The 18,523-nt window shown below is 36.6% G+C and overlaps 1 protein-coding gene across 1 annotated transcript; it reads left to right on the forward strand.

Moving 5' to 3' along the window:
* Positions 1 to 1,693: 1,693 nt before the first annotated feature.
* On the forward strand, positions 1,694 to 3,022 carry LOC149170278 (putative UPF0481 protein At3g02645). The gene has a single exon (XM_089425497.1). The coding sequence runs from the start codon at positions 1,694 to 1,696 to the stop codon at positions 3,020 to 3,022; it is 1,329 nt and encodes a 442-aa protein (XP_089281623.1).
* The last annotated feature ends 15,501 nt before the right edge of the window (positions 3,023 to 18,523 follow it).

Genomic DNA, 18,523 nt, shown 5'->3' on the forward strand with positions numbered 1-18,523 from the left:
AGAGTGATTTGTTGCGTTGGACTGCTTTACAGAGAAATTAAGTTGGAATGATTTGAACATAAATGAAAATAGAAAAATATCGCTCGGGTTGGAAGCTTTATTGAGAATCCATGTTGGAGCGAGTGATTTAACATAAATGAAAATAAAATAATATTTGTTGTGTTGGAAGCTTTATGGAAGAAAACATGTCGGAGAGATTTAACATAAATCCGAGGAACTTATTCATGTGTACAACAATTCCTTTGGCTAAAGTAAAATTTAAATTATTCTAGATGATACATTGAACGACGGAGCTTTTACGAACGGCGTTGTTTAATTACTATACGTTTGAGAGGTTTTCTGGAATATGGGAAATAATTATTAAATTAATATATGAATAAATTAAATAATTTTAGGATAATTTAAAATTTAAAGATGAAATTGTTGATTTTTAATAAATTGCAGGTAAATTTGGCTAGAAAATATAGGTATTGTTTACTGAGGCTTTTAATTTTACATGGATGGTTGAACATTTTTGGAATCAAGTTTTTGTTGTTGTTGTTTTTTTAATTTGACTGTAGGAGTGTTTGAATACTGTTGTTGTTTTTTTAATTTGACTGTAGGAGTGTTTGAATACTGTTTTTATGATGAAAATGGATTCAACACCATTAAGAACTACCAAATGCTGCATTGACTACCAAATATTTTCAGAATCAAGTTATTATCTCTTTTTTAAAATCTGATAATAGGAGTGTCGGAATGGCCTTGTTGATGGTGGAAATGGATTCAGCACCATGAAAAACTGCTAGGGCACCCAAATCTTGAATCTTGATTTGATGGTGGAAATGGATTCAGCCCCATGAAAAACTCGTAGGGCACCTGAATCTTAAATCTTGACAGTTTTAACCTGAATTTCTAAAAATTTCAACCCGATTTTATCAAAATCTTGCCTGAATTTCCATGGTTTTCCTAGCAAAAACCAGGTCTCTTTAGAGTATGGCAAAAATATAATAAAGTCACAAATTTGTCTAGAAAAATAATGGAAATTTCAGCAATATTTGAAAATCCCAATTACAATCATCAAATTTCAAAATTTTAACTGTGTACAAAATTCTTAATGGTACTAAATCGATTTATATCTAAAAAACCACTTGAAACGGTAAAATCAAAATTCCTAAACAAATTCAGCTTTACTAAGCACAATTACATGTAAAAGCAAAATTTTTAAACAAAATACGGCTTTACTAAGCACCATTACATTATTATTCGTAATTTTGCAAAATTCTTGCCATTTGTATCTTGAAAAACAATTCAGACAGTAACAATCGGATTTTTTAAACAAAATACGGCTTTACTAACCACCATTTTTATTCGTCGTTTGGGAAAATATCTTACGGGGAAGACGCAATGTACGATGGGTTAAAACAAAGTTGGGGAACTAAATCATTCTAAATTTTTCTTTTATTGGGTTCCGTTCATTCTTCTTTTTCATGTCTTCTCAGTATACTCTACTGCTATATATATATATATATATATATGATGTTTGGGGAGGATGAGTATTAAGAAGTCCGAGAAGACCTACTGCTGCCTTCTCGTTGAAATCAAGGTGTTCGGTAAAGAGAGATTACCAGGCGGATGGCGGATGTGGAAATAGAAATTAAATTGCAAGGGGAAGAAGCCCCAGTGACAAGGAAGGAGTTCCAGTGCCACTAGAATGTCGGAAGATGTCGAAAGAGCGCCAGTGATCCCGAAGGAGTGGGCAGCAAATGTTAGGAAGTTGCTGGCTCATAATATTCCCCCGGCAGAATTAGCTACGCCTCCACGCGTGGCAACGGCTCTGACGAATGCGAATCCGGAGGCATACACTCCCCGGTTTCTGTCCCTGGGGCCATACCACTATTGGAAGCTGAAGAAAGGCACTGTATCTTCTGCCAGGATATCCACATCGGAGCAATACAAAGTCGTATACACCACTACTGCAATGCGGAAGAAAGTGGCCAATCCTGAAATGAGTTTCGAGTGCGTAATTGTAAAAATCGAAGGGATGCTGCCCGAGATTGAGCAATTCTATGACACCAAAATAGAAAACAGAAATAACTTCTCTCTGATGATGGCGGTGGATACATCCTTTCTGTTATGTTTCTTATTCAGCTTGTTTCGATGGGCCGTTTATCCTTCTCCCAGTACTGCCGGTTCAGAGGATGACCGCGTGATCCATTCACGTTTTATCAATTTAAGTATAATAAATTGCGACGTCCTCAAGCTGGGGAATCAAATCCCGCTCTGCGTTCTGAAAGCAGTTTTTGAAGAGGTGAAACACGCTTTGCTGCCTCAATACCCACCACCGTCTTTTGATCACTTCTTGTTAAAAACGTACAGGCTCTTCTCTCCTTTCCTTCCACTCGACATGATCAATGCTGATGATCTCACTTCAATAATCAATGCATTTCAACGGGAGCAACATTTACTGGGTTGCATGCATGCAGCAGTTTTGCCATTCGTGCAGATGCAAGATAAACGTCGGGTGGACGACGTGCCACAGTGGAGTCTATCACAGAAGACGAAACAGTTTTTCGCAATGTTTATCGAACCACTCTCTGCTATTTTCTTCATCAAGAAACGACATCATGATTTTCTCAGCGCATACAATGCGGAGCCGTTGGGCAAAGCCGGCATTAAGTTCAAATCCTTCTCTACACTGCGAGAAGAGATCCGATTCGATAAATATACGGAGACACTGTATCTTCCACCGATCACTCTATCCAATATCCACACAGAAGTCTTCCTGAAGAACATGCTCGCCTTGGAGTTCAACGACACCACCCGACGTTGCAACTCCCTGACCCGTTACGTCGCTCTCATGAACTGCCTCATAGAAACGCTTGAAGACGTTCACGTGCTCAGACATGCTGATGTTATTCGCCGCCAAAGTCTGATGTTGACGGACGCGTATGTCGCCAAGATGTGGGACGATATGTGTCAGCCCTTCTTTGCCGGCCACCTGGACCCTCCGGAGGGGCGATTCCTATTTTTTACCCTATAGAAAAGTTAATGCTCCGTCCTTACACTGACCTGACAGGAGCTTGACGTCGCCGGGACCATCGATCATGGACATGCATCCATGCATCCATCTCTCCTCACCCAGTTCCGGCGATGGCCGTTCCTGCCCGCCTCCAGCGCCGGTGTTCCTGCCCGCCTCCGATTTTCTAATGACCATGAGATGCGAGTACCAGTTCCGGCCGCACCCATTTCAAATTTTGTTTTACCGTCCCCGCAACTCTAATGTTCAAGGCCCATTTCAAATTTTGTTTTACCGCCCCCGCAACTCTAATGTTCATGGCAAATGAAACAGGGGATCAAGCTGAAAGTTGATCAATCCCTGTGCCTGTAACCTAACATGGAAAACTGACCATCCCCTTACACTGTACTTCTTTAATATTTGATTGTTAGCAAAGGAAAATGAGCTCTCGCGCCCGCTAAAGCCAAACATGGCAAAAGCCCCGCTGCCTCGAAAGCCAGCAAAAGCACCAACGCCTCATTTTCCCCTGCCACTGCCAAGGTCTGCGGTGGGTTGTTGGTCATCTTGGTTGGATACGTCGGAGGTTTTATGTTATAGGCAACCTAGCACCGTTATTTGTCGGGAGGAGTTGATCCGATGGAGGGAGATCTATGTTGTACATCATTATTTCATTTGAGCCGAATAATTGTTGTTTATGTTCCTGTTCTTTGGTTAGTTGTGGACTGTTCTTCTTTATGGATTATAATTTCATGAAATACCTCGATACTAACCGTGAATTGTTTTGGAGCGTCTACATTTAGAGATCTTCGGTTCTGGGGCAGATGGAGTGCTTTTCAAATGAACTTTTATTCATTTTAATAAAATTAACTTCCAATTAAATGATTTATTCATTTTCTCTTCCGTCACCATCCTTGAAGGAGACGGATCTGGCGTCAACACCATCAAACAGGTTGACTTCACTCCAGACACTGTTATTCTCATTAACCTCATTATCTTTTCTTATTCGACGGATCTGGCGTCAACACCATCAAACAGGTTGACTTCACTCCAGACACTGTTATTCTCATTAACCTCATTATCTTTTCTTATTCATCTAAGGAATTTTAGCAGCGCTCTAGTTCTGCATTAATAGTTGAATAGCCAGAGAAAACTTTCTAAAGGAGGTTATGGGAAGTTTGGTCCGACACAGGACAGTTGTGATTGTGTCTGCCCATGTTGTGAAAAGCCTTTGAAAATCCTGGAGACATGTAGTTTTTATAATTGTAAATGGAAGTACATGGGTATGGTGCAGCAGATAAGTGCAAGTGAATCTGAACCTCCTAAAAGATATATCAAGAGAAATGGCAAGAGAAACGGCAGTGGCCTGGGAAACTCAAGAAATGGTTTTTTTTGTAATGTACCGGAGACCTAACAAATTGGAGGTTCCTTGAGTTCAAGGTCAAGAAAATCCGAAGAAGGAGCTCATTGATCGCTAAATTGATTTGGTTGCTTTGCACCAACTCAATGTTGCTTCTGATTACTGCTCTTTTGGTAGTTATGTACATGAAAATGACTTTACATTGTATAGGATGTGCAAGGGTTTTGCAGGAATGTTTAATGTTTTGTTGCTTTTTAGAGCGATACGAACATTTGAAGGAAATGCCCTTGGTTTTGGATGATCCAAGAAGTTAAAACTCCATGTTTGATAGGAAGTCTTCTGCTTATTAAATCTGAGAATTTTGGATAGCCTTGCCTTCTTGGACAGATTTTGCAATTTCACAATTTTTTATGGTAATAGTTTTGTTAATATAATCTCGTTATATTTTATAAGATTCTTATTTTGACTCTCAGTGAAGAGGTTTTAATGAATAAAATATTAGTTCTTATTTTGACTCTCAGTGAAGAGGTTTTAATGAATAAAATATTAGTGGTTCATTTGCTTCAAATAAACCACATTTGGTTTACATTGGGCTATTTTTTGCCTTTCTCTTTAGAAATATTTTTTTACTTGTTCTTTTCCCCGGAATTAGTCGTTTTTTAATTCCATTTGAATTTGAAGTTAATATTTGTGATTAGGTTTTCTCTTTTTCAGATTATATAATTAAGATTTGGTTATTTTTTAAGTGGTAATAGTTTTTAATATTTTTCCATTATAGTCTAATGTTTGGAATTGGTGAAGAATATGTTTGGAATTGGTGAAGAATATGGGGAAGTTATAGTTATAAGATAGTATTCAAACTAAGCCATTTATAATCATGTTTAAATATGAAAATAAAAATAAAACAATATCCAAAATAAAATAGAAAAAAATATTTATAAATATAACATTATACATAATTAATATTGATAAATTATTGATTTTGTTATATTAATGTATAAAGTTTAAATGGATTTGATATGGAATAATATATGTTGTGTTTTTAAAAGATGATAAGTTTGAATTTATTAACTTATCTTTTTAAATATTAACCTCCAAATAATTACATAAAGAAAATATATATATATATATATATATATATATATATATATATATATATATATGAGAGATTTAAGTATATTTTAATTTGTTATATCATCTCGCATTATAATTATTTTTCAATTTTTAGAATTGAAATACTAATGTGAAGTAAAAACCATTGTTATTCATATACACATACTTTTATAATGTTTATTTAATATATGTTGGACTTTCAATATTGTTATTCATATCAACACAGTTTTTTAATATTTATTTAGTATAAGTTGAACATTTAACTCTAATCAAGTATAATGTGTTATTTAATTAAATTTGGTTTTTAAAATATTTCATTTTTGGACATGAATTTTTTTAATAAATATATAATATTTAAAAAAAAAATTATTATTTTTAATATATAAAATATAGATTAGAAAGTGATAATGTATAATATTAAATATTTATCGTATAAAAATGTTTTATGTTCAAAATGTAATGTCAAGAATATAAATTCAACATAGATATAGGTTAGAAAATTAGATAAAGTATAGTATTAAAACATTTATTTTATTAAGGAATTTTATGATATAAATGGAATCTTGTAAATACAAATTCTAGTATGAGATAAAAATAAATAAAGTTTGCTAAATCATGGTAAAATTACATTATAGTTCTAAATATTTCCCATGTTTGTTTCAGGGAAGATTTTGGGTGCGTTTTTCACTTGGGGAATATAAGCTTAAATTTGGCAATATGTTTATTATAGATGATAATAAACTTAAGGAATTGACTTGTTGGTGGAGGCAATTATGGAAACTATGTTGCCCATCTAAAGCAAGCTTATTTCAATGGTGCATTTTGGAAAAAAGAAGATGCTTGGTTGGGCCTAGTTGGTGTGTTCTTGGTAAAAATGGTGAGGATACCGTGGAACATATTTGTCTTTTTGGCCCCTTTTCTTTGAGTGTTAAACTCAGTAAGAAATTATCTAGGTATTCACACAAATTGGTAAGGAGTGGAACCAAGTTGATTGTAATGTTTCGAAATGGCTAGCTATCCAATTGTTAGTTCATTTTAGTCATGGTCTATTGTGCCATGTAAATATTTTGGTGTTGTTCATGTCTAAACGAATTACACCCTCGACATTGTTGTTGTGACTATGCAGATATAGTTGGTCATGATCCAATTCTATTGAAGATTCTAAAAATTCAGGCAATTTCTTTAAACAGAGGAAAAATATAATTGCAGAGAAAATAAAATCACTTATAGCAACACAATATATCCAGTAAATGCTCCAAAGGAATAGCATTCTATTGCTATTGTTTATTTCGAGTGTTTCTACATGATTTATTCTCCTTACATTTAGCCATTAAAAGCGGTTTGATGGATAAAAACCGACGATTGGTTTTTATACCAAATTTTATGTAAATTATAAGTAAATAAATAATATGAAAAGTAATTGTTATTTTATACTAAGTTTTCATGCATCAATTATCAACATAATCCCCCTTGATGTTGAGAAAACTCATTTGCAATAACCCTAGTAAATATATTTGCAAGTTCTTGAGTTTTGATGTATTTAAAATCAACATATTTGTTTTAAACTAGGGCTCTAATAAAATGACATTTCAAATCAAAATGCATTTTTCTACTATGATGGATTGGATTCTTTTCCACTTTGATGGCACTCTTGTTATCACAAAAAATCATTGTTGGTTGAATTTATTTTTCTCCAATTTCTTCTAAAACTTTTATGAGCCACAATGCTTGTGTACCTCCGAGAGTGACATCAATATATTATGATTCTATGGATGAAAGAGAAACTATAGTTTACTTCTATAACACCTTCACCCCCACATATACCCACTTTTACAAACCCTCTGGGTAAATGTGAAGTGGAGTGCCACTATGACATGACTCAACCTCCTTGTTCCATTTAAGGAAGTGGGACCTACAACTGAGACTTACTGACCACAAATTGACATCCTACAGAGACTAAAAATCACCTAAGAGTTGAAGGCACGCCCCAAGTGGTCAATCCCTTAGTTGGAACTTTGTTTCACTGACCTACACCCCCAATTGCACCCTTGACAATGCTTTCATGTGGCTATGAGGCTATAACTGCACTCACATGTTTACCTCCGTGTGGTTATGACCTAAATTACTCAGTTCAGTGCTTACAGTGCTAAGATATTATCCACTTTTCTAGGCTAGCCTCTAGACCATTACCCAAAACTTCTTGTAACTGTCCAGAATCATATTTCTCATGAAGATAAAGCTAAGAATTCAAACTTCAATCAGAAACTTGACCTAGACTACCCATAACATACTAGACATTTCTTCAAACACATGGTAAACATGTAAGCTAAAGGTCATGAATGCATATATGATTGTAAATCTATGTACTTTAGTTGAGAATCACCGAGAAGGTCTAATGCCCTCTCAAGTAATTGCAACAACACTTGTTATCCCATGCATTCATCAACTTATCAAACATCACAAGAGCCATAAGTAGAACATATCTTAATCATGCTTATAACCAAGATATCAACCCTGATAGAATAACCATTAAAGCCACATAATAACAAGTACAAATTCTCATGAATCAAAATAGGAAAATAACTCTTATTAACATATGCAAAAGCCAACCAAGTCAGGGACTTCCACATACCACCTGACCATATATTGAGCTAAACCAAAAAAAATAAAAATCAGCCAATCACCCTCGTTCCATATTCCAAGCATGAATGTGGGATCTCATCGGATAAACTAAGACATAAACAACCAAGGGAATCCAGAGGTTAAACCACCTCCACCCTCAACCTATTGTGATCTCGCCAAAACCAGTAAAGAGATCTCAAAACCAAAACAAGTTTGGATGCTTCATAATTCCTTCACCATACCTTGAGGAATTTGCCTATCTCCACCTACTTGTCGAGGGCTTCCTAGAGAAAACCATCTCTACCCCCAACCCTTGGGAATTTTCCTGAGACCACCTCACCCAGTTCTAAAATATTTCGACAATCCAAAGATCAACCAAGAAATGAATCCCATCACACCATGGATATCCAGGAAATGGCAAGGAAAGGATGAAACCACTGTCAAACTAGGAAAATCCCATGCCAATGACATCAAATCAACCAAATACACAAATGCATGTACCATGCATTCACACCTCAGCTTGAAAATCACACATGCAATCTCCTACCTACAAAATCTTCCTACTGAAGCTGTTGATCCAACCTTCTCCTTGATTTCCTTACCTTCTTTCTCCAATCCAAGTGAATTCCCATGTGCTCGAAGAATGCTCCAAGATTTCTCTAAGTGTGTAAGAGTATGATAGAGAAAAGATAAAACTGACAAAAGGTTGTGAACTGATTCTCAAAATCCTTTTTATCATTGAGGCCTCTATTTTATTCATTTTCCTTAAATTTCCTTCTAATTCCCTTCTCATGCAAAACTATGTATCTTCACCTTCCTTTTCTCTTATTTTCCTTTATTTTCATTAATAAATTCCAATTAATGCTTCTTTGCCGTTGCTAACACCTTTGTCAATTTACTTAGCCATTAATAAACCAAAAGTGATGCCCACTATAGTGCTTTGCCCAACATTCAACTTGGAATACATGTCTTGTGACCTTGGTCTTATTTTGCCTTTATTAACATTTATTTCATGAACTTTTAACTTGAGGTTGTTACAAACCCCTCCCCCTTGGGGGAACACTGTCCTCGGTGTTCAATGATAACTATGACTAGCAAACCGCTGAAAACAAAACATACTACCTATGGAGCTTTATAACACAGTTCGATGCAGTATTTACAATGGACAACCACTACAAACCATGACCAACATGACAAACATGACAATCATACCACTTATTAGAGATTTATAACACAACCCATCACAGTATCTACAACCATACACATATATAAATACATATAGAAAAACTCATTTGCTTGACCCATCAAATAATGAAGGATATAGAGCTTACATCGAATCCACCATCTCCCATATTGCTTCATTGGGACCAAAGTGCTCCCACTACACTTTAACTTACTCGATTTCTCGGTTATGGATCATGATTTGTTTCCACTACAATATGCATTTTGGTTATGGCTATAATTCTCCCTTTGGTTCAACCTGCAATATAGACTAGTTAATCACATGATCAACATCCTATACATCTTAAGTAATGAAACATGGAATATATCATGGAATTTCATTGTCGGAGGCAATGCAAGTCTGTAGGCCACTGATCCAATCCTCTCAAGGATCTCAAAAGGACCGCAATACTTAGGTGTCATCTTGGCGCATGATCTAATCCTCAAGGAGCTCCTCTTGGCTTGATGCGTAAGTAGACATGCTCCCCAACCTAAAACTCCTTAAATACACTGGTAGCCACAATAGTAAAGATCCCTGTAACCACTGTAATATTGAAAATCATACAAAGGAGAATTGTTGGAAGTTGCATACTAAACTTAACCCAAATAACAAAAACAAATATAATAATAAGAATAATCTCATGGCCACTAATTCAAGTGACCAAGTTTAAAGAAACTTGGACATGGATGAGAAGATCATTTGTACATCAGTTTATAAGTAAGTGAATTTAAGATCCTTCAACAAAAAGAAGAGAACGAAAATACTAGATTCTTCCACATAAAGGTACAAGTGAAAAAGACCAAGATTGATGCTCTGTTTGATTCTAGATCACAGGAAAATATCATTACAATAAAGTTAATCAATAAATTAAGATTGGAATTTCATGATTAATCCAAGCCCATATCCATTGGGATGGGTAAATAAGGATGTAAAGATAAATGTAACAAAATAATGCAAAATTAGATTTATTATCAATGTTGATTTTATTGAAAATATAAAACTAAATGTAGTTCTCGTTGATGTATGTGCATGGTGTTTAGAAGTCCCTATATGTACATATTTGATCCTATATTCATGTGCAAAGGTAACCAATAATGCCTCATCAAGGATGGAAAATCGTTCACCATCAACATGCACAAGGGAAAGTCCAAAATTTCACTTGAAAGTGTCAATCAAGCTAAAATATTGATCATTCCAACCAAAAATTATGTTTTACAATTTTTAAGAGAAAATTAGTTTGTAGAAGAGTTAATAGGAGAAAAAGAATCCTTGTAGGATGTCAGTTTTTGGTTAGTAAGTCTTAGTTGTAGGCCCCACTTCCTTAATTAGAACAAGGAGGTCGAGTCATGTCATAGTGAAACTCGCTTCAAATTTACCCAGAGGGTTTTTAAAAGCGGGTAAATGTAGGGGTGGGGGTGTTAGAAAAGTAAACTATAGTTTCTTTTTCATCCATAGAAGCATAACATGTTGCAATCACTCTCGCATGCACAAGTTCATGAGCGTGTCCTTTACACAAGCTTGAAAAAGAATAGCACAGTCCATCAAGGCAGTGCCTATGCAATGTTAAACTCATGTCGAAAGCCAGTGCGCATTGTCATTGACAATCTCTCACTTTTCGCTGCGCTTGTACTTTTGTTTTGGTGATTTTTTCAAACTGTCGCTTTTGTGCACCTTCTCTTTCGTGAGTATCATTTTCATGCTTTCGACTGTTGCTTTTGCTTGCTTTCACTTTAATTAGTGTCGTTTTCATGTTATCCTTGCTCTTCCACATGTCGCTTTCACTGTCATTCATGTATTGCAAGTGTCATTCTCCTTGTTTTTTTCATATAGTAAATGTCATATTTTAACATGTGGAGGGTCACACAATGCACAAAAGCTAGTTTTGGTGTGTTTCAATGGGTAATATTTGTGTTAATGAGTTGTTATTACCATGCAAAGATGTATTGCACTTATTCTCAAGGTTTCAAGTATTGTCGCACAAGTGTCGTCACGGTCATCGCAAAGTGTATCTTTGGTGTCGCACTTGTTGTATGTTGTCGCAAATTTGTTGCACTGAGGGAAGTATGTTGTTCATGTGTTATGGATGATCTATGTTGTGTTGTCAATTTTTCTAAGTGTGTGATCAAAATAAAGTCTTGCCATTGTTCACATCATTTGCACGGATCTCACACTTAGCCAAATTTGGAAAACTTCCTGATCGGACAACGTAGCCTCATTCATCCCTTCTGAGTTGTGCATTACGCAGTCTTAGCCCTCAAGTTGCAACCCTACCTCTTGGTACTGCACAATGCACAGTTCCTGCTTTCCGGGACTATGCACTATGCAATCGCAATGCTCAAGCCCTACCCTTGAGCTCCAAAATTGCGCAATCCATCTTTCCAGCCAGGATTGAAATGGACATTACGTAGTCTCAGTCCTCAAGCCCATATCTTGAGCTCTTGAACTACGCAATCACTTGGCCTCCTATTCCTTCCAGAAATGTGTAGTGGGAAAAGTTAGTGCTTAAGCTCTCAGCCTCGCTCCCCAATTACATAAACATTTTACTCAATCCAAGGCTAAATTGTGCACTACGTAGTCTCAAGGCTCATTTTTGGAGCTTGAGCCCTTAAGTCCCTCAACTGCGTAGTCCTTCTATCCAGGCCTCTAGAGTTGCGCATTGTGCAGTATCAAGGCTCAATCCTCCAGCCTGAGTGCTTGAGTGCCTCAATTACACAATTATCTAACCCTAGCCATCCAGGATTGTGCATTGTGCAGTCTCAAGCCTCAATCCTGGACTTTGGACTTTAGAACTGTGCAATCCCTAAGTCAGTCACTCAACCAGTCACCAGTTCAAACCCTAACAAGTGATTTCATGAAACATCTTAGGCTAGGGGTTTATCAGACTTATGTTGTCATGAAATGGGTGGATTGCAGTCACAGATTTTATATTATGTCATGACAGGATGATGATGAAGGAGATGGAGAAGGAGACCATGCTAGAAGACACCTTAGAAGCTGAGGAGATAAGATGATCATCAGGAAAGAAGGCAAAAGAACAATGTATTAGAACAAAAGACCAAAGATCAGGACCACAAGAAGACTCCATCTTATTCACAACCCTTTGGAGGGAAAATATAGATAACAAAGCATATCTCTAATGAAGACAAAGGAGCAAGAAGGAAAACTTGGAACTACCACATCATCCTGCATTCCATGTCATCAGTGCATGCCAGATAATGAGTCACCATATGCCACATCATTTTTGTGGATTATGTAAATTTCTATTCAGAAATGTATTGTAAAGTAGAAGTCCAAAGGACATGTACAGAGTATGAAGAGTCATGTAAAGTCGAAAATTCATAGGAAGTCAAACAATCGTGAGGGTAGTCAAAGAGTCACACAAAAGGAGAAGCATCACCTCCCTATCAAACACGAGATTTTAACCTCTTGGATAATCCAAAACCGAAAGCATTTTCTTAAAATATTCGTATAGCTCTAAAAAGCAACAAAACGTTAAACATTCCTGCAGAACCATTGCACATCCTTTACAATATAAAGTCGTTTTCATGTACATAACCCCGCAATCAAATCAATTTAGCTATCAATGAGCTCGTTCTTTGGAATTTTCTTGACCTTGAACTTGAGGATCCTCTAATTTGTTATGTCTCCGGTACATTAAAAAAAAAAAAACATTTATTGAGTTTCCCAGACCACTGCCATTTTTCTTGATATTTCTTTTAGCAGGCTTAGATTCACTTGCACTTATCTGCTGCACCATACCCATGTACTTCCCTTCACAATTATAAAAACTACATGTCTCCAAGATTTTCAAAGGCTTTTCACAACATGGGCAGACACAATCACAACTGTCCTCTGCCGGATCAAACTTCCCATAACTTCCTTTAAAAAGTTTGCTCTGGCTATTCAACTATTAATGCAGAATTAGTGCGCTGCTAAATTTCCTTAGATGAATAAGAAAAGATAATGAGGTTAATGAGAATAACAGTGTCTGGAGTGAAGTCAACCTGTCTGATGGTGTTGACCCCTCATCCATCTCCTTCAAGGATGGTTACAGAAGAGAAACTGAATAAATCATTTAATTGGCAGCTAATTTTATTAAAATTAATAAAAATTCATTTGAAAAGCACTCCATCCATCTGCCCCAGACCCGAAGATCTCTAGATGTACACGCTCCAAAACAACTCACAGGCAGTATCGAGCTATTTCATGAAATGATAATTCATAAAGACGAACAGTCCACAACTAACCTAAGAACAGGAACATAAGTAACAATTATTCCAAAATAAAATTACAATTGAAATATTAAGGAAGTATAAAGTTAAAAGTTGTAAATTTAAATTTTGAAATGGTTAATATTCTAAAGTGAAATGTTGATTTTTAAGAGTGGAAATATCGATGGATAGAAGTATGTATTTGGAATCAAAAAATGTGAATTCCATTAATTTCAAACCTCCAAATTGCGAATTTTGATTTCTACAGCGTTAAGTGTCACACCCACCATGCCTTTATCCAGCACCCCTGAACCATGCCTATATCCGTCACCAAGTGCTCCGCCATCTACCCAGGAAGGGCTGTCTTCTCCATTGCCTCAAATCCTCACGGTGAGAATGAGTATTTGATCAAAATATCGTCATGAATTAATGAAATTGATTATATGCCTTTCAATTTTTACAACTAATTGATTATTGTAATTTTTTGCAGAGATATCAATTTGGAAATCCACCTGGGAGTCCCAAGAGGGACGAGGGTGAATTATAGACCCATACTTTAGATCGATCATGATGTTGTTTTTCCATTATGTCATTTATGGGCATGAGATTCCATTATTTATGTTGGAAATGAAGTTCTATTTTGTAAAAAAGAAACATGTATAGTTGGACCTATTTTGAATAAAAATACATAAATTTATACTTGTGTTTATGACAACATCTTCATTGAATTTTAAATCCTTATGTGGATGCGATGTTATATTCTATCAATGTTACATTATTTTTGATGAATAGTTGTAACAGATTTTTCTTTTATTATTTACAAATTATCAAGTTTATAAGTTAAGTTACTTTTATATTTATATCTTATTTGATGTTTAAAATGTAATCTTAAGACTTATACCTCGCACCTCAAGATTAATCTGTCTAAAAATACATATGCCTTTCAAACTTGATACTAGATTAAAAAAACAATAACCACACATTACAATCCAATATCACTTTAAAAATATTCTTACCAAGTCTCTTAACAAATATGTAACCGTAGAATATTCATATATTTCTTTACATATGAATTATAGTTTAAAGTTTATGTTCATATTCCATAGATTTTACATGTGAGAATCAACCCATTTAATAAACATGTACTTGTTATTTAACCTCTTTAACCTTTATTGATTTTTTTTTTGTTTTATGGGGTTAAGGGTGTGATTGGAGAAGAGAGAATATTAATATTACCAAAATAAAACTGCAATTGAAATAGTAAGGAAGTACAAAGTTATGGAAACTGTGCATATACAGAAGATATGCGCATGTTTTCTGTATATGCCCAATTTCCGTATATGCCCAGTTTCCGTATATGCGCAATTTCTGTATATGGAAACTGTGCATATACGGAAGATATGCGCACATCTTCCGTATATGCACAGTTTCCATATACAGAAATTGCGCATATACGGAAACTGGGCATATACGGAAATTGGGCATATACGGAAGACATGCGCATATCTTCCGTATATGCACAGATTCCATATACAGAAATTGCGCATATACGGAAACTGGGCATATATGGAAGATGTGCGCATACTCTGAAGCTGTGCATATAGGGAAGCTATGCGCACATACGGAAATTGGGCATATACGAAAACTGGGCATATATGGAAGACATGCGCATGTCTTTTGTATATGCACAGTTTCAGTATATGCGCACATCTTTCGTATATGCCCAGTTTCCGTATATGCGCAATTTCTGTATATGGAATCTGTGCATATACGGAAGATATGTGCATGTCTTCCGTATATGCCCAATTTCCGTATATGCCCAGTTTCTGTATATGCGCAATTTCTGTATATGGAAACTGTGCATATACGGAAGATATGCGCACATCTTCCGTATATGCCCAATTTCCATATACAGAAATTGGGCATATACGGAAACTGGGCATATACGGAAGACATGCGCATATCTTCCGTATATGCACAGTTTCCATATACAGAAATTGCGCATATACGGAAACTGGGCATATACGGAAGATGTGCGCATATACTGAAACTGTGCATATACGGAAGATATGCGCATATACGGAAATTGGGCATATACGGAAGACATGCGCATGTCTTCCGTATATGCACAGTTTCAGTATATGCGCACATCTTCCGTATATGCCCAGTTTCCGTATATGCGCAATTTCTGTATATGGAATCTGTGCATATACGGAAGATATGCGCATGTCTTCCGTATATGCCCAATTTCCGTATATGCCCAGTTTCCGTATATGCGCAATTTCAGTATATGGAAATTGGGCATATACGGAAGATGTGCGCATGTCTTCCGTATATGCCCAATTTCTGTATATGCCCAATTTCCGTATATGCGCACATCTTCCGTATATGCACAGTTTCCGTATATGCGCAGTTTCTGTATATGGAAATTGTAAATGTCTTCGTTTATGTATCTGCGCATATATGGAAACTGTGCATATATGGAAGATGTGCGCATATCTTCCGTATATGCACAGTTTCCATATACGGAAATTGGGCATATACGGAAGACATGCGTATGTCTTTCGTATATGCACAGTTTCAGTATATGCGAACATCTTCCGTATATGCCCAGTTTCCGTATATGCGCAATTTCTGTATATGGAATCTGTGCATATACGGAAGATATGCGCATGTCTTCCGTATATGCCCAATTTCCGTATATGTCCAGTTTCCGTATATGCCCAATTTCCGTATATGGAATCTGTGCTTATACGGAAGATATGCGCATGTCTTCCGTATATGCCCAGTTTCCGTATATGCCCAATTTCCGTGTATGCGCACATCTTCCGTATATGCACAGTTTCCGTATATGCGCAGTTTCTGTATATGGAAATTGTACATGTCTTCGTTTATGTATCTGCGCATATACGGAAACTGTGCATATACGGAAGATGTGCGCATATCTTCCGTATATGCACAGTTTCCATATACAGAAATTGCGCATATACGGAAACTGGGCATATACGGAAGACATGCGCATATCTTCCGTATATGCACAGTTTCCGTATATGCGCAATTTCTGTATATGGAAACTGTGCATATACGGAAGATATGCGCACATCTTCCGTATATGCACAGTTTCCATATACAGAAATTGCGCATATACGGAAACTGGGCATATACGGAAATTGGGCATATACGGAAGACATGCGCATATCTTTCGTATATGCAGTTTCCATATACAGAAATTGCGCATATATGGAAACTGGGCATATACGGAAATTGGGCATATACGGAAGACATGCGCATATCTTCCGTATATGCACAGTTTCCATATACAGAAATTGCGCATATACGGAAACTGGGCATATACGGAAGATGTGCGCATATACTGAAACTGTGCATATACGGAAGATATGCGCATATACGGAAGATATGCGCATATACGGAATCTGGGCATATACGGAAGACATGAGCATGTCTTCCGTATATGCACAGTTTCAGTATATGCGCACATCTTCCGTATATGACCAGTTTCCGTATATGCGCAATTTCTGTATATGGAATCTGTGCATATACAGAAGATATGCGCATGTCTTCCGTATATGCCCAATTTCCGTATATGCGCACATCTTCCGTATATGCACAGTTTCCATATATGCGCAGTTTCTGTATATGGAAATTGTACATGTCTTCGTTTATGTATCTGCGCATATACGGAAACTGTGCATATACGGAAGATGTGCGCATATCTTCCGTATATGCACAGTTTCCATATACAGAAATTGCGCATATACGGAAACTGGGCATATACGGAAATTGGGCATATACGGAAGACATGCGCATATCTTCCATATATGCACAGATTCCATATACAGAAATTGCGCATATACGGAAACTGGGCATATACGGAAGATGTGCGCATATACGGAAACTGGGCATATACGGAAGACATGCGCATGTCTTCCGTATATGCCCAGTTTCCGTATATGCGCACATCTTCCGTATATGCCCAGTTTCCGTATATGCGCAATTTCTGTATATGGAATCTGTGCATATACGGAAGATATGCGCATGTCTTCCGTATATGCACAATTTCTGTATATGGAAACTGTGCATATACGGAATATATGCGCACATCTTCCATATATGCACAGTTTCCATATACAGAAATTGTGCATATACGGAAACTGGGCATATACGGAAGACATGCGCATATCTTCCGTATATGCACAGATTCCATATACAGAAATTGCGCATATACGGAAACTGGGCATATACGGAAGATGTGCGTATATACTGAAACTGGGCATATACGGAAGATATGCGCATGTCTTCCGTATATGCCCAATTTCCGTATATGCCCCGTTTCCGTATATGCGCAATTTCTGTATATGGAAACTGTGCATATACAGAAGATATGCGCACATCTTCTGTATATGCATAGTTTCCGTATATGCGCAGATACATAAACAAAGACGTGTACAATTTCCATATACAGAAACTACGCATATACGGAAACTGTGCATATACGGAAGATGTGCGCATATACAGAAACTGGGCATATACGGAAGACATGCGCATATCTTCCGTATATGCACAGATTCCATATACGAAAATTGCGCATATACGGAAACTGGGCATAGACGGAAGACATGCGCATATCTTCTGTATATGCACAGATTCCATATACAGAAATTGCGCATATACGGAAACTGGGCATATACGGAAGATGTGCGCATATACTGAAACTGTGCATATACGGAAGACATGTGCATGTCTTCCGTATATGCCCAGTTTCCGTATATGCCCAATTTCCATATATGCGCATATCTTCCGTATATGCACAGTTTCAGTATATGCGCACATCTTCCGTATATGCCTAGTTTTCGTATATGCGCAATTTTTGTATATGGAAACTGTGCATATACGGAAGATATGCGCATGTCTTCCGTATATGCCCAATTTCCATATATGCCCAGTTTCCGTATATGCGCAATTTCTGTATATGGAAACTG

The sequence above is a fragment of the Pinus tabuliformis genome, chromosome 4_2 (genome assembly GCF_031772625.1).
Source record: "Pinus tabuliformis cultivar Carrire ecotype Pingquan chromosome 4_2, CPIR1, whole genome shotgun sequence".
Classification (NCBI taxonomy): Eukaryota; Viridiplantae; Streptophyta; class Pinopsida; order Pinales; family Pinaceae; genus Pinus; species Pinus tabuliformis.

Excerpts from the sequence above, each read along its gene's own strand:
- LOC149170278 (XM_089425497.1), top strand. The coding sequence starts at position 1,694 with ATGTCGGAAGATGTCGAAAGAGCGCCAGTGATCCCGAAGGAGTGGGCA.